General features: G+C 40.3%; 9 protein-coding genes across 9 annotated transcripts; 6 read left to right on the top strand and 3 right to left on the bottom strand.

The window, feature by feature from the left end:
- The first annotated feature begins 5,501 nt into the window (after nt 1-5,501).
- Nucleotides 5,502-6,276, top strand: BDW47DRAFT_113082 (uncharacterized protein). The gene is made up of 2 exons (XM_024814312.1): nt 5,502-5,987; nt 6,058-6,276. The coding sequence occupies exon 1, from the start codon at nt 5,531-5,533 to the stop codon at nt 5,744-5,746; it is 216 nt and encodes a 71-aa protein (XP_024668007.1). The 5' UTR covers nt 5,502-5,530; the 3' UTR covers nt 5,747-5,987; nt 6,058-6,276.
- On the top strand, nt 5,502-7,554 carry BDW47DRAFT_113081 (uncharacterized protein). Its single transcript, XM_024814311.1, has 2 exons — nt 5,502-5,987; nt 6,058-7,554. Exons 1-2 carry the CDS (start codon nt 5,848-5,850, stop codon nt 7,247-7,249), a joined length of 1,332 nt encoding a protein of 443 aa, XP_024668006.1. The 5' UTR covers nt 5,502-5,847; the 3' UTR covers nt 7,250-7,554.
- A 78-nt stretch (nt 7,555-7,632) lies between these two features.
- Nucleotides 7,633-9,425, bottom strand: BDW47DRAFT_85324 (DUF3844 domain-containing protein). The gene is made up of 4 exons (XM_024820043.1): nt 8,933-9,425; nt 8,685-8,875; nt 8,469-8,612; nt 7,633-8,412 (listed from the first exon to the last, which is right to left on the bottom strand). The coding sequence occupies exons 1-4, from the start codon at nt 9,255-9,257 to the stop codon at nt 7,810-7,812; spliced, it is 1,263 nt and encodes a 420-aa protein (XP_024668005.1). The 5' UTR covers nt 9,258-9,425; the 3' UTR covers nt 7,633-7,809.
- Nucleotides 9,426-9,622: 197 nt separating this feature from the next.
- BDW47DRAFT_113079 (uncharacterized protein) lies at nt 9,623-11,449 on the top strand. The gene is made up of 5 exons (XM_024814310.1): nt 9,623-9,986; nt 10,047-10,339; nt 10,393-10,534; nt 10,594-11,278; nt 11,335-11,449. The coding sequence occupies exons 1-4, from the start codon at nt 9,865-9,867 to the stop codon at nt 11,225-11,227; spliced, it is 1,191 nt and encodes a 396-aa protein (XP_024668004.1). The 5' UTR covers nt 9,623-9,864; the 3' UTR covers nt 11,228-11,278; nt 11,335-11,449.
- A 151-nt stretch (nt 11,450-11,600) lies between these two features.
- Nucleotides 11,601-13,003, top strand: BDW47DRAFT_85251 (DsbA family protein). Its single transcript, XM_024820040.1, has 5 exons — nt 11,601-11,826; nt 11,905-11,924; nt 11,992-12,393; nt 12,457-12,504; nt 12,565-13,003. The coding sequence occupies exons 1-5, from the start codon at nt 11,751-11,753 to the stop codon at nt 12,640-12,642; spliced, it is 624 nt and encodes a 207-aa protein (XP_024668003.1). The 5' UTR covers nt 11,601-11,750; the 3' UTR covers nt 12,643-13,003.
- Nucleotides 12,906-13,413, bottom strand: BDW47DRAFT_120757 (cyclin-dependent protein kinase regulatory subunit CKS1; the record flags this gene model as incomplete). Its single annotated transcript, XM_024815531.1, has 4 exons — nt 12,906-12,942; nt 12,995-13,053; nt 13,112-13,256; nt 13,310-13,413. 4 exons carry the CDS (start codon nt 13,411-13,413, stop codon nt 12,906-12,908), a joined length of 345 nt encoding a protein of 114 aa, XP_024668002.1.
- Nucleotides 13,414-14,559: 1,146 nt separating this feature from the next.
- On the top strand, nt 14,560-17,210 carry hscA (putative Hsp70 chaperone (HscA)). Its single transcript, XM_024814309.1, has 7 exons — nt 14,560-14,821; nt 14,878-14,928; nt 14,988-15,114; nt 15,179-15,344; nt 15,404-16,111; nt 16,166-16,646; nt 16,700-17,210. Exons 1-7 carry the CDS (start codon nt 14,779-14,781, stop codon nt 16,966-16,968), a joined length of 1,845 nt encoding a protein of 614 aa, XP_024668001.1. The 5' UTR covers nt 14,560-14,778; the 3' UTR covers nt 16,969-17,210.
- Nucleotides 17,211-17,670: 460 nt separating this feature from the next.
- Nucleotides 17,671-18,425, top strand: BDW47DRAFT_129474 (ribosome-recycling factor; the record flags this gene model as incomplete). Its single annotated transcript, XM_024816997.1, has 2 exons — nt 17,671-17,982; nt 18,078-18,425. 2 exons carry the CDS (start codon nt 17,671-17,673, stop codon nt 18,423-18,425), a joined length of 660 nt encoding a protein of 219 aa, XP_024668000.1.
- Nucleotides 18,426-18,523: 98 nt separating this feature from the next.
- On the bottom strand, nt 18,524-19,832 carry BDW47DRAFT_113071 (uncharacterized protein). The gene is made up of 2 exons (XM_024814308.1): nt 19,645-19,832; nt 18,524-19,541 (listed from the first exon to the last, which is right to left on the bottom strand). The coding sequence occupies exons 1-2, from the start codon at nt 19,772-19,774 to the stop codon at nt 18,610-18,612; spliced, it is 1,062 nt and encodes a 353-aa protein (XP_024667999.1). The 5' UTR covers nt 19,775-19,832; the 3' UTR covers nt 18,524-18,609.
- Nucleotides 19,833-19,971: the final 139 nt, after the last annotated feature.

Genomic DNA, 19,971 nt, shown 5'->3' with positions numbered 1-19,971 from the left:
TTTATTAAAATATAATTATATTATAAATTATTACATGAGATTTTAAATTTTAGATCTAGTATAATAAGTATATTAATATATATTATAAATATAGTTTCTTAGCTAATTTAGAAGTCTAAATAATAATATTATTATATAAGTTTATAATATAAATTATCTAGTAAAGAATATATAAGATACTCTAAAAAAAGAGTAAGAAAACTTATTATAAAATTAAAGATTATAATTATAAAGAGACTAGTAGAGTTCTAGACTCCTTAGAATTAATAGACTCCTTAGAATTAATAATATAAAATAATAATAAGAAATATCTTAGATCTATATTAGATAATAAATAAGCTTAGTAGAAAGATAGAAGCTAAAAGCTAATATAACTAGATTTTAATTTAAAAACAGGCCTACACAGGTAATGATAAGTAATAAAAATAAATAAATAAATATTATCTATACTTTTTTTGATAATATTTATAAAGAAGTGAGTTATATTAACTGGAATAAGAAGATTTAAGATCTAAAAGCTTTATATAATTAGTAATTATATTAGCAGTAGCCTGGCTGTTAATAAACAATCTCTATTACTTAGTAATAGGCTGACAGATATGAGTATTAATAAATAATAATAATAGGATTTATATTATATTTTTATATAAATATAAATCTAATACTATTTATAATGAATAGAGTTTATCAATGATATTAAAAATATAAATTATTATAAGAAACTCTCAAAAAGACTAGAAATATAACTAAGTATTATGATAAGTATTATATTAAAAAAACCTTCTATATTAATAATAAAGTTATATTATAAATAAAGATTATCTATATTATATATTAGGTCTCTTTTTTGTTACTAAGATATAAAAAAGATAGTCTTATAAACTCGAGCTTTTATTAAGTTATTATAGACTTTACCTAATTTTTTATATCTTATTATTAAAACCTGATTATATCTAATCTAAATAATAAACTTATTTACCTGTAAATTCTCTTAATAAAGAAAAGAAATAAATAATTAATAGTATTCTTAGTAAAAAGTATACTAGAAATAATAAGATTCTATATTTAATGTAATAAAAGAACTTTCTAATAGAAGAAGATATATAAAAATCTATTAAAAATCTATAGATATAAAAATACTTAATATATAATTATATGTAAGAAAATACCAAATACTTATAATAGCTGCGATATTCATCTTAATTGTTAAAAAGAATTAAAAAATATGAAAATAAAAGGAAAGAAAAAACTATAAAAAAAAAAGTATAATCTTAATAAAAATCTCTAGTATTTAATTATCTTAAAATTAGTATCTAAATTATTATATCTTTTATAAGAAAATTATCTAAATAATATTATTAGAATTCTAAAAAATTATTAGAATATTGAATAATATGAAATTACTAACTTAATCAGAAGTATAAGAGTAAAAAACTACTTAAAAGTAATTTTTATAATTTTTATACTTATATATAAAATATAAGATTTCTGAAAGTAATAATAAAGTATTTTTATTACTCTTATAATAACTACTAGTATCTAATAATATTAGACTAATTATTATAAAATAATATAAAATAATGAATATAACTTTATGAATTACTTGAAAAATCTTAATAATAAGATTATAATACTTCTCTTAAATCTATACTATAGTTTATTAATCTTATTTAATTAAAAAAAATTTACTATTTGTGCTGGATTGGGGCAGATCAGTTTCTATATTTTCAAACTAATTTGACTAAAATTACTTGAATAATAACTTAATTATTAATAAAAATAATTACGTATTAATAGAGCAGTTCAACTAGTGTTGGACTGGGTTGGTTTGAGTTGGATTAGTTCCCCAATGGATTGGTTTATTGGATTGGTTTTTATAGAAACCAATCTGACCTAATCTAACTATATAGAGATGGACTGGGTTGGTTTAGGTTAGATCAGTGCCCCAATGGATCAGTTTATTGGGTCAGATTTTATGAAAACCAATCCGACCTAATCCAACACTAAGGAGAATAGATTTGTAATAAGAACTTTAGAAATATAAGTATTTAAAATAAGAATAAGAATAACAATATGCCACAGAAACCTCACAGGATCAACACCCTATAAAGACAGCACAGCCAGGCAGAAGTCTAATATTTATTAACTAATAATAAGGTCAGGATTCCTATATTATAGAATATTATATTATATAATTATCTACTTCTAATATATCTTAAGAAGTAGTTATAAAGTAGTTATAAAAAAAAATCTATAATTAGTCTATTTTAAATAGTGTTGGACTAGATTAGTTTGAGTTGGATTAGTGCCCTAATGGATTAGTTTATTAGATTAGTTTTTCTTAGAATTTTAGTTGGATTAGTTTTAAAATATAGAAACTAATCCATCCTAATCTAACTATATAGATAGACTAGATTAGTTTTTCTTAGAATTTTAGTTGGATTAGTTTTAAAATATAGAAACTAATCCATCCTAATCTAACTATATAGATAGACTAGATTAGTTTAGATTAGTTTAATACCCTAACAGATCAGTTTATTAGATTAGTTTTCCCTAGAATTTCAGTCAGATCAGTTTGAAAATATAGAAACCAATCCACCCTAATCTAACACTAATTTTAAATATACTCTTAGATATAATTAAAGTATATAAGACTTAAGAATATATAAGAATACTTATTATAATATAATTTAATTCAATCAGTTATATTTAATAATAATTTCAAGTCTAAGTATATATTTAGTAGTGTTGGACTGTATTAGTTTGAGTTGGATCAGTGCCCTAATAGATTGGTTTATTATATTGGTTTTTATAGAAACTAGAGTGTCATTCAGAGCAGATTGGAGCGGATTCTCCCCGGGTAGAATCTAACTTATTACGGATTTGGATTCTGATCCTGGTATCTAAACCTACTTATGGATTTAGTATAGATTTTATAGTGAAACCCGCAGGATCCTAAAAATTAAAGATCTTTATTTAAAAAGGGCTATATAAGACTAAAGCTTAGCTAAAAGTAGACTAGTCTATCTAAGAATCTACTTAGTAAGCTGATTTATAAGTAAAAATTATAAAAATACTAACTTTAGAATACTTGTGTGAATATATATATATTAATATTAGTATTTAAACTGACATGCATGTTTTATATAAATTTATGTAATTTATATATATATTATATTTATATATATAATTAAATATATATAAAATTCATGCATTTCTTATATAGAATATATAAGAATACTATATAAATACTCTATATAAAGGGGTGAAATCAAGCTAATTCTATATTTTAGATTCTATAGACATGCAGATTAAGGATTCTAATCCTAACTTATCTTATTTAGATCTCTAAATTCACTATAGATTCTTACTCTCTATATCTGAATCTGCTGTGAATTCTGACCCCCCCTATCTGAATCCAACTTGTTGCGGATTCGGTGCGGATTAGATCGGTTTTTGCGGATTGGAGATGACACTCTAATAGAAACTGATCTACTCTAATCTAATTATATAGATAGACTAGGTCAGTTTAAGTTAGATTAGTACCCTAATAGATTAGTCTATTAGATTAGTTTTTATAGAAACTGATCCGACCTAATCTAACACTAATATTTAGTCTATTTTTACTTGTTTATACTTAATTAAGTATTAGATATATATCTCTAATATATCTTACTTCTCTTCTTACTTATTAATATCTTTAGTAGTGTTGGATTAGGGTGGATTAGTTTCTATATTTTCAAACCAATCCGACTGAAATTCTAGGAAAAACTAATCTAATAAACTGATCTATTAGGGCACTAATCTAACCTAAACTAATCTAGTCTATTTATATAGTTAGATTAAAGTGGATTAGTTTCTATATTTTAAAACTGATCCAACTGAAATTCTGGAGAAAACTAATCTAATAAACTAATTTGTTAGGGCACTGATCCAACTCAAACTAATCCAGTCCAACACTAATCTTTAGATTATTAGATTACTTATCAATTTATATAATTAGTATAGTCACTATATAAGATCCTAGATTTATCTAATTTATTATTAATAGCTGATAAAAAGATCACAGAGTATTCTTTATCTTGAATACTCTAAGTCACTAATACTAGTAAAATAGAAGTATCAAGGGATCCTAGGATCTTGACATGATAATAATAAGAGTCTTAAGAACTTGAGAAATGATAACTTTAATAATAATAATTTTACTAATAATTATATAAATTATACTCTAATAATAAGTAATCATAATAAGATAAAAAATAAATTATTTATAAGATTATATATAATTAACTTTATATTTTATAAAATTCTTAATTAATATAGAGTAAGTTTAAATTGTAATATCTTAAATAATATAGGAGAGCTAGTAAATTTAGATTATAATATTTTAACTAGTATAAGTAAGTCAAATTAGATTATAAGATAAATATTTAATAAATTATATCACAGGTTCTAAAAGAGAAAGTATAAAGTTATTTATAAGTAATTATAAAAGAAAAAAAGAATTAATTCGTTATAAAAAAATAGGAAGATAGTTAAAGAGAGAAAAAAAAAAAAACCTTAAACTTAAAAATTATATAAAACTTATAAAATAAAGCTCTTATTAACTCAATTATTATTTTATTTAATAATATTATAAATAATACTAGAACACTTTAATACTTATAATTATTTTTTTTAAAAAGAAAATCCAAAATAACTAGATATAAGCTTTTATATAGAATTATACAACTTATAATAAGAAAGTTTATATATCTTTCTTTTATATAAATCTATATAATAAAAAGATATATAAGATTCATATAATAAAATAAGAGTACTTATATAAAGCTCTAGAAACTAGAGTTACAAGAAAAAGAGATAATATTAGATAATAATCTTAAATAATCTATAATTCTATATATTAAGATCTATAAGTACTAGTGTTGGACTGGGTTGGTTTGAGTTGGATCGGTTCCCCAATGGATCGGTTTATCGGATTGGTTTTATAGAAACCGATCCGACCCAATCCAACTATATAGAGATGGACTGGGTCGGTTTGAGTTGGATCGGTTCCCCAATGGGTCGGTTTATCGGATTGGTTTTATAGAAACCGATCCGACCCAATCCAACACTAATAAGTACTAAGTTATTTAATATATTATAAGCTATATATATAAGTCTCTAGTTCTCTTATTCTTTTAAGAGTTAGTAATTAGTTCTAGTATATATACTCTCTCACTATTTTTCATATGATCTTCTATTACTACTTCTAGCATATTACCTAACCCTTGGTGCGGTGTCCCCAGACTACCGCATAACAAAAAGAAAGATATTCGTGTAGATACATACATGTGTTGAATGGTAATTAAGTAGGAATCAGGATAAAAAAGCCTTGATTTGGGTGAGTAATATGAAGAATCTAGTTTGTAATGAGAGATGTCTTTTGTGAAGCCGAGACTGTAACAGCCAAGAAATTCCATATTTCCCAAGATACTTTGTTGAATTTGGCTGCACCTGTTTGTTACCAGGGATCACCTGTTGTTTTTGCATGTATACACATGCTTCTTGTGTCAGATACCCAATATTCAATCAAATGAATCCCCTGGTGACTTTTACTTTTATCTCCTTCAATGAAACACCGGCAGCCTTATTGTGGTGTTTTGTCTATGAATTTCGAGATCGGAGATCAATGTTCCAATCCCGCCAACCAGCTAATCCCCTCTTTATCTGCACTCATTATACAACTGTGTTAACACACACCTGAGACCGTTTCTCGAACAGACGGTCTCAATCCAGTCCTCTCAAAACGGAACCTACACATACCATTTAATCTCGCCGCTACTACGCTCACACTTGCTTGTCGAAATGTCTCCCACAACCACAGGCTCTCTGCCCAGTAGTACCGATGCTGATGGTAATTCGGGCGACAATAACTCTAGTCCAACTAGTTCCCCTTTACTCTTTTTTGTTGCTCTTGGATTTGGTGTGGTATTTACAAACCTATGGTATGCTATATTCCATACATTCCTTTCTTCGGAAATCAAATTTACCCGCAACTGACATATTATCTCTCAGGATCATAGTCGGGGTTAAGTACTGCTTTCGGTATAATCAACGAAATCGCCAGTTGCGAAATGAAGAAACAGGGGAGCCTATAAACCTTGTGACAATGCCCCGAACCCACAGGAGACGGAGAGAAAAGAAGTTAATGAGTATGGACGAGGTGAATGAGCGATTTCCGCTTATGAAATATAAAGCCTGGAGGTCAACACGTGCAGACGAAGGCCTCCCTACTGCTGGTGGGATATCAGCGCCAACTACCCGGGCACACAGTTTGAAGGACGAGAACAAAGCTTTTACGATCGCTGCCGGCGGTGATTCACCTGTAGCTACCTCGACAGAAAAGGGCCAGCACTGTACCGTGCTACAGACGTCGGACAATGCCCAGAATGCCGAAGCGGGATTCAAGGAATTGGATAAATCCGAGCGACAAAACCATGCTGAAGGCAACCTATCCCGCGCCTGTCCTGATAACACCCCCATTAAGACGAATGCCGTCTCCGGAGACCCAGTCGCACATCAACGACAGGAATACAATTTTGTCGAAGACGTCGATGACATTGATAGTCAAATCCGAACTTCTCTGTCCGCTGAACTTTTGCCAAATCTCGGTGACTCGTGTGCCATCTGCCTTGATATGATTGAAGACGATGATGATATACGGGGGCTTACATGTGGACACGCATTCCACGCCTCCTGTGTTGATCCGTGGTTAACGAGCCGAAGGGCTTGCTGTCCATTATGCAAAGCTGATTATCATGTTCCCAAGCCCCGACCCGACCCATATGAACAGTCGGCGCTCGGGGATCGCATAGCCCGACACAGTGCAAACCGGATGCCTGTTCCAAGCCAACCTCAGGCCGTGTTTTTAGGGGGCCGCGTGAATTCATTTCGTGTCCCGGCAACGCGGAACCGAAGCACGCAGTCAGTGCCATCCCGGAACAGACCATGGCATGCAATAGACCGGCTTTGGCGGTTGCAGAATTCCCGGCCTCAACCCTCGACCACTGATCAATCCATAGTCACACCAGAGTCCCGTGAACAAGAGACGTTGAGGTCAAGGTTGGCGAATCTCCGCTTATTCAACCGTGGTGCTACTTTTTCGACCAGAAATCGCCCCTTGAGAGAGAGCCCGCAGCCCGCAGACCAGTTACGCCCAGAGGGCAACCGAACATCGAACCAGCGTGAAGCCACTTCTTTTGTTTGAATTCACTTTTGTCGATTCATACCAACAATTGTGTGGTATATCCTATTGTCATTGACTTAATTGTTTTACCAATCAACATCTGGAATGTTGATCAAGATCCTGACACACTTGCAAGTACCAGGCCGTCTTGTAAATATGAGCAGGTGATCTCTTTTTGATGTACTAATGACGACGAGAGCATGGAGTCACTACTCTTAGGTCTTTTTGTCTGTCATGCTGCAAACTACTAATCATGGACTCTTTGTCTTATTTGGCGTTGGTGTTGGTGACCCAATTAGCGTGATTTGAGTATTCAGCGGGAAAATCATTGTTTTGTAGGACTACTTATTACGTATATATATCTTTCAATTGAGCCGTTTTATAGAGGGTTGAAGTGGAAACTTGAAGTGTACATCTTCTCTATATCGTGGCTGTTGCCCATATGCTCAAAATATGTGATGTACACACATGCATCATTCAATTACAAAAAAGGAGTAGAAAAATCAACTCGCATCAGATCTGGAACTTCCAAACAACTTCCACGCAAGCAATGAAGGATACGCACACGCAATGCATTTCCGTCATTTCTTTAAACCCATGGTTCCAACGCCGGCACTGATGACACCCGGAAGTTCTTCCTGCCCCACATAATATAACATTCCCACTGCAGCCCCTGTTGCGGCAATCGCCATTATACTGATACCGGCAACCAGGAAAAACGGAGTGCTGATGTCCTTCTTCTGGCATGCAGAGCCGCCCCAACTAGATTTCTGTATGCTGCCGTCTTCTTTTCTAGTAATAGTTTCCCTGCACTTACATGTATAACAATCGCTTTTGGCGCCCCCGTTAACCGATCTTTCTTTGTTATGACAAGATCCATGGCCAGAGCATCCATGGGTTGCCTCAATGCAAGATGCCTCAGAAGTGAAACAGGAAGGAAAGGAGGTCGACAGCAGAGAGTCCTGATATTCAGATTTGACAAGGGACTCGAGGTTGTCATTTTTGGACAGAGTCCCATCCATGACAGTCCTAGGTATCTTCGTCCTGCGGGCCAGGTCTTCGGCATTGCTTGATTCTTGGAGAACAAGAGCAGTTACTTCTTTACCGTTGATCGTCAACTCGTGCAAACCATGGAGGAAGGCCTTTACTGCATCTGCAGCTCGCGAGCTAACATTATTGGGAGACTGCCAGGTTCAAATGTCAGATACGGTGTTTTGTCATTTAAAGTTCTGAAATATACCTCAAGTGATATTTTTACAATTGCTGTTAGCGTTTCCGTGTCAACCCAGGACTCGATACCCTTCACATGGTTTATGAGTTCCTTGTCAAATACACTTCGAACGGGCCCGTAAGAGGAATCCTTAGGGAGGCAGTCTCTGAAAGCCTAGAGTCACGTACGTTAGCGATTAGTGCATGAAGTACTAAATATGAAATTAGCAACAGTGTCCTTGCTTACCTGTGGTGCCCGGGACTCTGCTTTATTGCCGGTGTTCGTCACGCAGTGCTTTGCCTCGGCCAAACCGGACACACCTTGAGTATCGCCGTTGAGAGCACCATTGAGAGCACCATGAAGATTCTTCTCCAGAAAAGCCGTAGGGAGGTCGAGGATAGTTACTGCTCCCTCGTACCCATTTAGAACTGAGGAACCTTGAATTCAGGGTGATCAGTCATCTGTTTGTAATATCGTCGAATTCTGTAGCATACCGACTTCGGAGCTCAACCCTTCAATAACGAAGAAGCTCCTGTCTAAATTTTCGTCATCGCAAGACAAGCCGAAAAGTTGTTCCTGAGCTCCTCCAAGTCGATCAATGACCTTGAGTGTATCCGGATCAACATCTCCCAGGTTTGAAGCGACAGATGACTTCAGTCGATGGTCTAAGAGCTGTTGCGCCGCCGCACCTGATAATGCTGGAGCTCTCGGGGCATTCCATTGAAAATGTGGTTCGAAGGCGAGAATGGACGCTTCCCAGGCGCTGACTCCGCATGCGATTAATGCCCACAGGTTTAGTATTTTTGAGAGCTGCCGCATCGTGAGTTGTATGGATTGGTCAATAAACTAATGTCAGACAGAATGAGAATCACTTGTTGATTCTACTCTGATAACTTGAAGTCGAATTTGTTTCTGGAACGTTTATTTAGCCGGCAATAATGTATGAAGCATCTTGCTTGCAGTTCGCATATACGGTAGGCAGGTGCCGCCTTCGAGCATTCTGTACTATATAGTTATCCAACGCGGAAGGCGGTCAATTTGCTCCGTACTCTACCTAGGCACTCCCTACTTATACTAGTAGTTATTACCTCCGTGCTCTGCTCGTAGGTTCCAAGGTTGGCACCTCCCGCTATGCATGTGGCCCCGGAGTATCGCGCCACTCCCTGAATTGTAGATTATGCCCAGTGAATGAGAGGTAGAGAAACATCAAAATCTAACGTTTTATATGCTGGCTCGACCCTCCAAGTATTACTCAGAAAAATCTGTCTCCTAAATTGTACTTCTTGGTTTCAAAACTTTCTATTCTATTCCTTCTTTCTTTCTTTCTTTTTCTCAATTTACACAGAACAGACTTGAACCCATTAAAGTTTCCAAACAGGCATGTGTTGTTGATGACAAGCGCTCTTCCGCAGATGCAACCTCTCAAATGTTTCGAGTCAGACAAATATTCTCCCATCCAAGATTATTCTTTCGGATTAGCCCACCGGCTTCATTGAATTCGAGCACCCGCAATGTGCGCCATGTACAGTTTAAAAGACCACGGATCAGGTGAGCTTCGGTCCTGAGAACTTGCGATTGACGACACTGCTTAATACGATAGGATTGCAGAAGATTTATAACAACATGCTGTCTTTATGGAATGGCGTTCCATCTGTCGAGTTCATTCGTTCTTTCACAATTCGACAATGGTACGCGCAAGGCAGATGTACTAGAAGAGCCCGTTGCCTCTGGACGAGATAAGGACACACATGATCCTGATGAAAAAACGGACCTTGATCCGGTTTTCATTCCACTCGGGTTACCATATTTAAGGGAAGGCGAATTCTATGCAGTATCGGACCCTGAATGGAAACAGTTTGTGAAAATTTCCCAAGACCGCGAAAAGCTCAATTCTCTTCAAGGTACGTGTGACGGAAAAGCTTCTCTGGTTGGCACGAACTTACCCTCCGAATAGGAGAACTAGCATCACTTGTTTTATCTGATGCAGCACAATCCGCTTTACTTTCTCGTTTGTTAGGCGGGCCTCTCGAATTAACCGGGTCCTGGCTTGTGCACCACTTCCCATCTCGAGCACCACCTAAATATACCCGCATAGGGTATGTAATGAATTGACTTTTGTTGATTAGATCTCAGATCCTAGTTAACACTTCCCTAGGATACAGATTACTGACACAGCCATTGCGTTGGTCTCTAAATACATGGCGTTCGAAGAAGGTGATCGACTTAAAAGATGCATATGGCCCCTTCCTGCTACTCTTGCAATCAAAGATGCATACTCGGTTTTATTCCAACGACAACTCTCCAAACTAAGTGCCACGAAGCTGGGCGAAGAACACCAAGTTTCAAGCTCAAATTTCCCGTCTTATACAACTATGCTATCATCTGACCCAAAGGCCGCGGATGATTCAAGTCAAGTACCTCCTCATCACTCTCGTATATCGAATTCTGGAGAAAGTGCAAACCGAAGCAACGACGACTACCATGACTACCCTTTCTCTGTCATTTCCACGTTGAAAAAGCTTCTACTGCAGTTTGGCCCTGGTTCGGATCTTTACACAGCATCATTGGCCTTCAAGTTTCGATTCAACGATTGTTTGTCTCGGGAGCGACACTCTTCTCCCCGTGGTGTGTTTTATTTCGCCGGGCCAGTTGGTCTCAAAGGGCCTAAGGGATTCTGTAGGATTGAGGTTAAAGGCGAATATGACCCAGCAGCTGCTAAATGGGCCATCGTTTCAATGCAGTTGAAGGATCTGAGTGTTTTCAACCAGAGTGCACTCGGGGGGCATTAGCCAAGGACCACGGCCAGCTTTGCAATATAGTGATGCGGTTGGGCAGTCAATGCATACATCATCAGCCGGCAACGTGTGCAAATACCCGCGGGTCGCTACCTACTAAGTTCTTAGTACTGGATGAGATTAGATGATTGCCTGGCTTCCGACCAAATCGATTGTAGATGATCAGTTGCTTCCACTTTCTCTTGAGTAACCTTAACTTGTTTCGTTGAATTTAACGGGAGCCCTGATAAGTTTGACACTGTGTTGAAATGAGACCTCCCAACTCAATGAGCAGAGCCTCAAACTAGTCACATTTGTAATCTCCATTAGTGTAACTAACACACATCCCGCAGCGCCCAGTATTACATCATAACCCTGTAGCATTGAATGACACCCGGTTGTCACCCCGCTTCTTTCATTTGCAAAGGAGCCCAGCCTTTTGACATACAGGAGCTCTTAACAGTTGTGCTATCTCTATATCTGTCGTCTGCCTCCAGGTTCTCGCCAGGGTTATTCACAGTGTTGCCTTTCTTACATAATGGCACTTCAGCCCAAATTTGCCGGGCAGCTGTTGGCTGCTCCCGTGAAACAACCCCCCCACACGCTTGAGTTCTGTAAGTATTTGCACCTACTTGGCCCAAAAACCTGGGGTTGCATACCTGGTGACTGAATACTGACTTGCCCCATTGCAGACCTCGACTACGTTTGCCCGGTGTGTTTAGAATTTGTCACTTGGACTTCCTTTTCCCGCACGCACTGATATATCATGTCTCACTTAGTTCTCCGCGAAATTCTTCAATACGTTTTATACTTCAGTAAAACCACTTATTGAAAGGAAATATTCATTGAAACTTCGTGTCATTTTTCGCCAGCATATTCAGCCGTGGCATCCATCATCGACGTTGACACATGAAGCCGGTGCAGCTGTTCTAAAAGCGGCGCCTGAAAAGTTTTGGGAATTCAGCGCCGCCCTTTTCGAGCACCAGAAAGAGTTTTTCGATATTAGCGTTGTTAATGAAACACGCAACAAGACATATGAAAGACTGGCGAAGATTGCAGCACGTGTGGGCGTTAGTGAGAATGAGGTGTTGAAGCTGTTGGTTGTCAATGAGGAAGCCAGCCACGATGGAGAACTGAACACTGGCAACAAAGTCACCAATGATATCAAGCTAATGGTCAAGGTGGGTATTCAAAGATTTTGTCACTTCCGATGATTGATGCAATCTAACAGGGAACAAATACAGTCAAATCGTGTGATAGGAGTCCATGTTTCTCCAACCGTATATTTCAACGTATGAGACATCCGAACAATACGACGCAATCATCCCAGTTCGCTGACTTAACAAACCCAGGGGATCGAAGAGCCAAATATCAGCAGTAGTTTTGCAACGGGCCAATGGGAGGAATGGTTGGCCAAGAACATAATTTGAGGTTCCCTTTGATTGTAAGATCTTCGTGACAGGAACAGATGTTGGAAAAAGCATTTGATGGTGATGGTGGCTGTGGTTTTGTTTCTTCCTTGCCGATAAGAACTGGGCCGTACTTATTGAACTGCACAGCGGGGCACCTAATCTCTTGAATAGTCTTAGCCATGCAAGAGATGTACCTGCTGTCGAATCTCAACTGTTTCATTCATCCCCACGTTACAAAAGTGCCGGCAATAGGCAATTATTCCAGGGGCGAGGTTGAAAGATTACTGTGACAGAGGGGGTTGGTAATTCAAAGGACGCCTGGAAGTTTTAGCGGGTGTTATCAAGTCATCATATGGAGCAAAGGACCTACTTGAAAAGAAGGATGTGAGGCTCTGGTTCGTGCACTTCGTAATGTTCCCAACCCAAGCTCTATGATTAAAGATTAAAGACAGTCTTCAACGAGCGGGCGCATGTTGTAAATATGTACCTGTGTGATGCCAAGCGCCCGCCACTCTTCTTCCCAAAGCAACTTCAAGGTTCCTTTCGCGCTGTCGAAGTAATCGGCGGGGATTTTCTTCAGCATATTTTTAGGTAGTTGAACATGTCGATATTCGTACGCATCGTCGGAATATCTAGGTGTGTTCGTCAGCTCCTTCTTCCGTGACATATACAGACAGACAAATACCTCGCGGAGTAGTGAATGGAATCAATGAATTCCTCGAGTCTCTCTCGCTCGCTTTCTAGCAGAAGGCGTGGCTTCTTATTTCTTCTGCTCATGTCGATGTCCATCTGGAGGAGGGGGGAGGGGAAGCGTCCGCAAAAACACAAATATTACTTGGAGGCGCCTTCCGTTTTGGATAACAGATTAGCCACAGCCCCTCAAACCTCAAAGGGTGGGAAGCAGGAGTAACAAGACGGAGCGCGAAATGTTTATGACCGGAGAACATAGAGGCCAGGGTTTATCAAGCAAATAAAGTGGAGTGGGGACAAGAAAATACTCACGAGAAAAGTTCTTTGTGCTGGACTATCAAGTTGTGAGAACTGAATAGAGAGGAGGAGTATATCGTGGACAATGGTCTTTAACGGATTGGTATGTTGTCCAGCAGTGAAAACAATGGCCGAATAATCTTCCAAGAATATCCCAATGACTGTTGCTTTGGTACCCGAGGTGTACTCCGTAGTTGTTTGATCAATAATTATGGTACGGAGACTGTTGTAATTTACCCGCATGGGTGATGCCTCAGGCTACCAAACATGCTCTATCGGAGAACCCGGCAAATTCTGCTGCTATCGATTTGGCTCGATTTTAATCAATCAAATCCAAGCCGAAACGCAAACTGGATAACAAGATCATTGATCCATACGCACATCATGTTATCTACAGCTTGCAACCATCAAATTCAAATCATGCAGTTCAAGTATGTAAGGCCGATGGAAGAGGATATAAATACTGACATACATAAATAAATATATATGACATGGTATTCTTACTACTTTCCTTACTACCTGAGATGTCATGATTTGAGTACAGTGAAAATAAGACTGTCATGTGGGACTCAAGTCACTCATGATGGAGATTCTACTCTGTAAGCATGCAACATGGTCGATGACTCAATAATCAAGGAATCATGCTTCTTCCAATCCGACACCACATCTGCATATATTATAGATTTTTTCAAGTCTAATGTAATAGATTGATGAGTTATAAAGGCAACACCCAAGAGAAGAATAATATATACAGAGTACATAATATATGGATGTATACCTGTACAATTCCGCGGAAGAATATGTAGATTGGTGACTAATCATAATCAAAAAGACACAATCTATCACGTGATGCATAAGGTGTTTGTTGAATTTGCCTCCTACCGAGGAGCAAGAAAGTTTGGTTAAAAAAAAAAAAAAAAAAAGAAAAAAAATTTTTTCCCTTAAAAAGTGAGATGAGCGAGGGGAGGAAAAGTGGGCTGTCTCGGGGCTTTTTTTTTTCCTTACTCTTCCCTCCACTGCAGACCTCTAAAATTTTAACCACTCCCACCTCGGCGCTGGAGTGATTTTAGATTTTCTGTTCTTCCTAAATTTCCATTCAACCCATTTTTCTTTTCACTTTTTTTTGAATCCCTAGGACCTTAATACAGTCTTTTGTGATCTATTACCATGTCTGACGAAGTCTACGAAGGTGCCGTTGGCATCGATCTTGGTGGGTTGTCACCATTGTACTATCTGATGGGACAGGTACTTACCTAGTGTTTGCAGGCACGACCTACTCTTGTGTTGCCAACTATGAGGGCACCAATGTGGAAATCAGTAAGTCCACATAATTATCCTGGTATCAGGCAATTATTTTCTAACCAGCATCGATGTAGTCGCCAACGAGCAGGGTAGCTATACCACCCCATCGTTCGTCTCCTTCACCGACAAGGAGCGTTTGATTGGCGAGGCCGCGAAGAACCAGGCTGCCATGAACCCGAGGAACACTGTCTTCGATATCAAGTAAGAAATTTTCTACCCTTGTTGCGCGCTCAAGAGATTAGAACATTGGTTCTAATTTTTCTAGGCGTCTTATCGGTCGGAGATACGAGGACCCCATTGTCAAGAAGGATGTTGAATCTTGGCCTTTCAAGGTTATCGACCAGGGTGGAAACCCCATCGTCGAGGTTGACTACCTTGGTGAGACCAAGACTTTCTCTCCTCAGGAAATCTCTTCCATGGTGTTGATGAAGGTAATTCAGACCAGAGTTCGAAATCGAAAAAAAAGAAACTAATCCAACTACATCAATAGATGAAGGAGGTCGCGGAGACCAAGTTGGGCAAGAAGGTCGAGAAGGCGGTCATCACTGTCCCGGCTTACTTCAATGACAACCAGCGTCAGGCTACCAAGGATGCTGGTGCCATTGCCGGCCTCAATGTTCTCCGTATCATTAACGAGCCCACTGCCGCCGCCATTGCCTATGGTCTTGGCTCTGGAAAGTCTGACAAGGAGCGCAATGTCTTGATCTATGATCTTGGTGGTGGTACTTTTGATGTCTCTCTCCTCAACATCCAAGGCGGTGTTTTCACCGTCAAGGCCACTGCTGGTGACACCCATCTTGGTGGTCAGGACTTTGATACCAACCTCCTTGACCACTTCAAGAAGGAGTTCCAGCGCAAGACTGGAAAGGACCTCTCCGGTGATCCCAGGGCTTTGCGCCGCCTGAGAACCGCCTGTGAGCGTGCCAAGCGTACTCTGTCCAACGCCACTCAGACCACTGTCGAGATTGATTCTTTGTTTGATGGCGAGGATTTCAACTCCTCTCTTACTCGTGCTCGTTTCGAGGACCTCAACGCCAAGAGCTTCTCTGGTACTCTGGACCCTGTGCAGCAGGTCCTGAAGGACTCCGGTCTCGAGAAGAAGCAGGTTGATGAGATCGTGCTTGTCGGTGGTTCCACCCGTATCCCTCGCATCCAAAAGCTCCTGAGCGATTTCTTCGATGGAAAGAAGCTGGAAAAGGTAAGCAGTTCCTGTGCATGATTAGAAGAACGCATCTAATGATTTTTTCTTCAGAGCATCAACCCCGATGAGGCCGTTGCCTACGGTGCCGCTGTTCAGGCTGGTATCCTTTCGGGCAAGGCTACTTCTGCTGAGACTCAAGATCTGTTGCTGCTCGATGTCGTTCCTCTCTCTCTTGGTGTTGCCATGGAAGGCAACATCTTTGCCCCCGTGGTTGCGCGTGGCCAGACTGTTCCCACCATCAAGAAGCGCACTTTCACTACTGTTGTGGACAACCAGACCACCGTCCAGTTCCCTGTTTTCCAGGGTGAGCGTACCAACTGCGCTGACAACACCTCTCTTGGAGAGTTCACTCTGGCGCCCATTCCTCCTATGAGGGCTGGTGAAGCTGCTCTTGAGTGTGTTTTCGAGGTTGACGTGAACGGTATCCTCAAGGTCACTGCGACGGAGAAGTCCTCTGGCCGCACTGCCAACATCACCATCTCGAATGCAGTTGGTAAACTTTCCACTGGCGAGATCGAGCAGATGATTGATGGTAAGTGAAGCTTGCTCTCTAGTTTCACGCAGCACGTAACTAACAAATCCTAGACGCTGCCAAGTTCAAGTCCAGTGACGAGGCTTTCACCAAGAAGTTCGAATCTCGTCAACAGCTCGAGTCTTACATCTCTCGTGTCGAGGAGATCGTTTCCGACCCCGGAATGTCGATGAAGCTGAAGCGGGGCAACAAGGAGAAGATCGAGTCTGCCCTTAGCGATGCCATGGCGCAGCTCGAGGTTGAGGAGTCCTCTCCCGAGGATCTCAAGAAGAAGGAGCTCGCTCTTAAGCGACTCATCACGAAGGCCATGGCTACTCGGTAAAGCTGTACAGTCAGTGCTAAGACCGTACCGCAACTGAAGCCGCCCAAAGGCCTTCGTTTATTACATGACGATATTACGGAAAGGGGCTATTTTGTTTGTTTCTGCTCCTTTTTCTTTTTTCTGAAACTGGGTCTTCGTCCACACATTGGCTTTTACATCAGGAGCGCATTTTTTATGATTGGGCAGAGACTTTTCAAAAGTATTCTTAGATTTGAAAATTTTGGTTCATTTTAAGACTTACACAAGGACATCTACTCAACCGTAAATTCGTCCTCTTAAACCCCGTACTTTAGAAAATATAAATAAGCAATTGATGACCGGAGCTAGAGTATGATCGATCAGCGGAAGCCATTCTTTGGCTTCTCAATTCGGGTCGATTTCGGTCGGTGTTCTCTAAACACTTGTCAGAGTGTTCGGTGCCTGCTGCGTGCCATTACTACGTGGTTGCTACCTAGCTGTCAATTACCCTTTAACCGCAACTCGTGCGTCACCTCCCACAACAGCCGGCAAACCTAGGAAACAGTCTATACAACCATTGTTATAAGTGTTCACCGTGCTCTGAAAATGGCTTATTTTGGCCGTGTACGACTCCTATTGTTATCAGGAGCGCCCAAACTCAACTTACCAGTTCAATCTCCACGTCTTCTACCATGGCCCAGAAATACGCTTCAGGTCGGGAACAGGGGCTTCAGAAGCTCTCATATGCTGTATAAGAAGAAGGACAAAGCGAAAAAGCAGCCTGACGCGGGCCCGGCATCACCTTCAGGTCCCCCACCATCTTCTGAAGACCCTTATGATCTCTCAAAGTTGCAGGATGGCATCTCGACTGCTCTTTCGCAGTTGAAAGACGACCTGGCCAAGAATCGAGTAGGCGGACGGTTTAACACTGAATCGATTGAATCCCTTCGTGTCAAACCTCACAAAGGCTCCAAGGATTCCGTGAAGCTTGGAGAATTGGCACAGGTTGTTCCGAAAGGCGGACGCATGGTGACTGTGCTCGCTTCAGAAGAAGATGTCAGTATTCAAACACTCCATGCTTGACCTCTCCCCTGTTTACTGGTCTGGTTTCATGTCTCTTCATAATCTAAGCTTGATTTATATACATACAGCATGTTAAAGCGATCGCTTCGACAATTGTCTCCTCCAACCTGTCCCTGACTCCGCAGCCGGATGCGCACAATGCTCTTCAACTAAACATTCCGATCCCACCACCTACAAAGGAATCGCGCGATCATGCAATTGGTCTGGCGAAAGCGGCAATGGAAAAGGCAAATAGCTCGATTCGCGACTCTAGAGGTGCTCTCCATAAACGCCTCCAGGATATGCAGAAGAAGAAGCTTGCGAGGCCCGACGATGTTCGGAAAGCACACGAGCATATGGAGAAGTTAATAGAGAAGAGCCACAAAGACGTCAAAGATCTATTTGAAACTGCGAGGAAGGCGCTCGAGCGGGTATAAGCAATGGGGGAACTCAGAAGCTGCTGGCTGTGTTGAGATTGGAGATCTACATGTACACATAGTCGTTAGGTATAATTCATATTTTCTGCACCTTAATTACACAAATTTAGCTTAGCGACGGGTTGCTATGACCAAGAATACAGACGGAAAACAAGCACTATTGTACAATGTCACAGCACCGGCGCTAGGAACGCTTGACAGGACGGCCAGCAGCCAGAAGTGATTCCATCTTTTTCATGAACTGTGAACTCTTCCCCGCCATTTGGTATGTCTCATTGTTCTCGAGATTCTTGAGAATATCCCCAATGACAGGGGATTTGTCAGCCTGCTGAGTTGGTGCGCTGGGATACCTCCCCTGCACCAGAGACTGAAAGAGAGATTGCTGATCTTCCTTCCGTAGTGGATCGAAGCCGATTTCTTGAGATTCCACAACATCGCCTTTCCGCTGCGAGAACTTGTCGGCACGTTGTTGTGATAGCTTGTTGGCTACAGCCATAGCCTTCGTCCGTTCCTCTTCGCTTGCGAATTGAACATACTGGCCCATGAAAAGACGCTTTCCTAGCTCCTCTGGTTGCGTATAACCATTGGGCAAGCGATCACCCAGCTTGTATAGTTTCTCAGCGACCCCGGCAGCACGGGCGTTCGCATCAGTCGGGAAAGCCGGCCAGCTCTCCTTCAAGGCAGCATAGTCACACGCCCGAGGACTGTAACGAACGGGTACCGGCTTCCCCTTCTCGACAATGTCAACAAAGGCATTTTCGACTTCATCCTTTTGGGTGGTATCGCCTGCATCCGCCTCGGATGATTTCGGTCCACCGCGCACGAACTTCTTGTCCCTGAATCCAGACTTGCCGGGAGGCCTAGTAGGTTTTCCAGAACGGGGAGGGAAAGAATTGCGGTTCCCCCGAAACCTAGGATTGTGGAGGATAGCACCTGGTTGACGGCCGGCTTGGGGAGCCGCGAGGGATCTTGCGTCAACTACACGGCGGTATCGAGGTCGATCAAAAGTCGTGTTTTTCGGGTTCAAGTTCACCGGCGGTACGTTGGTCTTCCGACGGTCAGGGCGAGGTGAGGCACCGGAGGGAGAATGTTTCTTAGGGGTGACATTGGGATTACCTGCAAAATGTCAATATCCACGAAGGGATGCCGCGAGCAGGCGAGTAAATCAGAAGCAAAGAGTCGTCAAGCGGATACAAGTGGGTTATGCAGAAGTACTTACCCTTCGGGCTTGCGCCTTGATCTCCATGGCATTGGGTCTGAGAAAATGACCGAATAGGTGCCAAAATCTGCCCCGTAATTCTGGAACCAGCACCCTTGCGGGTTAACTGGATGGTTCGTGGATGGAACATTTTTTTCATGAGCCTTATTCGTTATGGCAAAGTTCACGAAGGCCGCGGGAGATGCCAAAAAGAATTCCATGGCCTCGGAGCCCCATCACGTGATCGTACATCGCCCTTTCGCGGAACGCGTCTTGAAAGTCTGCAAGCTAATCTATCTCCCTTGTCACCATTTCTACTACTCTCTTCCAGTCAGACAAATTATGCGA

This window comes from Aspergillus candidus (genome assembly GCF_002847045.1).
Source record: "Aspergillus candidus strain CBS 102.13 unplaced genomic scaffold BDW47scaffold_73, whole genome shotgun sequence".
NCBI lineage: Eukaryota > Fungi > Ascomycota > Eurotiomycetes > Eurotiales > Aspergillaceae > Aspergillus > Aspergillus candidus.
The sequence above is the reverse complement of the archived record's forward strand: the minus strand, read 5'-3'. Positions and strand labels throughout refer to the sequence as shown.

What these genes read in the sequence shown, in the direction of transcription:
- BDW47DRAFT_85251 (XM_024820040.1), top strand. Translation starts at nt 11,751, where the DNA reads ATGGCACTTCAGCCCAAATTTGCCGGGCAGCTGTTGGCTGCTCCCGTG. An exon ending in CCCCCACACGCTTGAGTTCT is followed by an intron (nt 11,827 to 11,904) that starts GTAAGTATTTGC and finishes GCCCCATTGCAG; the next exon opens with ACCTCGACTACGTTTGCCCG. An exon ending in CTCCAACCGTATATTTCAAC is followed by an intron (nt 12,505 to 12,564) that starts GTATGAGACATC and finishes TAACAAACCCAG; the next exon opens with GGGATCGAAGAGCCAAATAT.
- hscA (XM_024814309.1), top strand. Translation starts at nt 14,779, where the DNA reads ATGTCTGACGAAGTCTACGAAGGTGCCGTTGGCATCGATCTTG. An exon ending in AACACTGTCTTCGATATCAA is followed by an intron (nt 15,115 to 15,178) that starts GTAAGAAATTTT and finishes TAATTTTTCTAG; the next exon opens with GCGTCTTATCGGTCGGAGAT. An exon ending in ATGGAAAGAAGCTGGAAAAG is followed by an intron (nt 16,112 to 16,165) that starts GTAAGCAGTTCC and finishes TTTTTTCTTCAG; the next exon opens with AGCATCAACCCCGATGAGGC.
- BDW47DRAFT_113079 (XM_024814310.1), top strand. Translation starts at nt 9,865, where the DNA reads ATGTTTCGAGTCAGACAAATATTCTCCCATCCAAGATTATTCTTTCGG. An exon ending in AAAGCTCAATTCTCTTCAAG is followed by an intron (nt 10,340 to 10,392) that starts GTACGTGTGACG and finishes CCCTCCGAATAG; the next exon opens with GAGAACTAGCATCACTTGTT. An exon ending in CCTAAATATACCCGCATAGG is followed by an intron (nt 10,535 to 10,593) that starts GTATGTAATGAA and finishes ACACTTCCCTAG; the next exon opens with GATACAGATTACTGACACAG.
- BDW47DRAFT_113082 (XM_024814312.1), top strand. Translation starts at nt 5,531, where the DNA reads ATGTATACACATGCTTCTTGTGTCAGATACCCAATATTCAATCAAATG.
- BDW47DRAFT_113081 (XM_024814311.1), top strand. Translation starts at nt 5,848, where the DNA reads ATGTCTCCCACAACCACAGGCTCTCTGCCCAGTAGTACCGATGCTGAT. An exon ending in GTGGTATTTACAAACCTATG is followed by an intron (nt 5,988 to 6,057) that starts GTATGCTATATT and finishes ATTATCTCTCAG; the next exon opens with GATCATAGTCGGGGTTAAGT.
- BDW47DRAFT_113071 (XM_024814308.1), bottom strand. Translation starts at nt 19,774, where the DNA reads ATGTTCCATCCACGAACCATCCAGTTAACCCGCAAGGGTGCTGGTTCC. An exon ending in TCAAGGCGCAAGCCCGAAGG is followed by an intron (nt 19,542 to 19,644) that starts GTAAGTACTTCT and finishes GACATTTTGCAG; the next exon opens with GTAATCCCAATGTCACCCCT.
- BDW47DRAFT_85324 (XM_024820043.1), bottom strand. Translation starts at nt 9,257, where the DNA reads ATGCGGCAGCTCTCAAAAATACTAAACCTGTGGGCATTAATCGCATGC. An exon ending in AGGGTTGAGCTCCGAAGTCG is followed by an intron (nt 8,876 to 8,932) that starts GTATGCTACAGA and finishes CCTGAATTCAAG; the next exon opens with GTTCCTCAGTTCTAAATGGG. An exon ending in CAGAGTCCCGGGCACCACAG is followed by an intron (nt 8,613 to 8,684) that starts GTAAGCAAGGAC and finishes ACGTGACTCTAG; the next exon opens with GCTTTCAGAGACTGCCTCCC.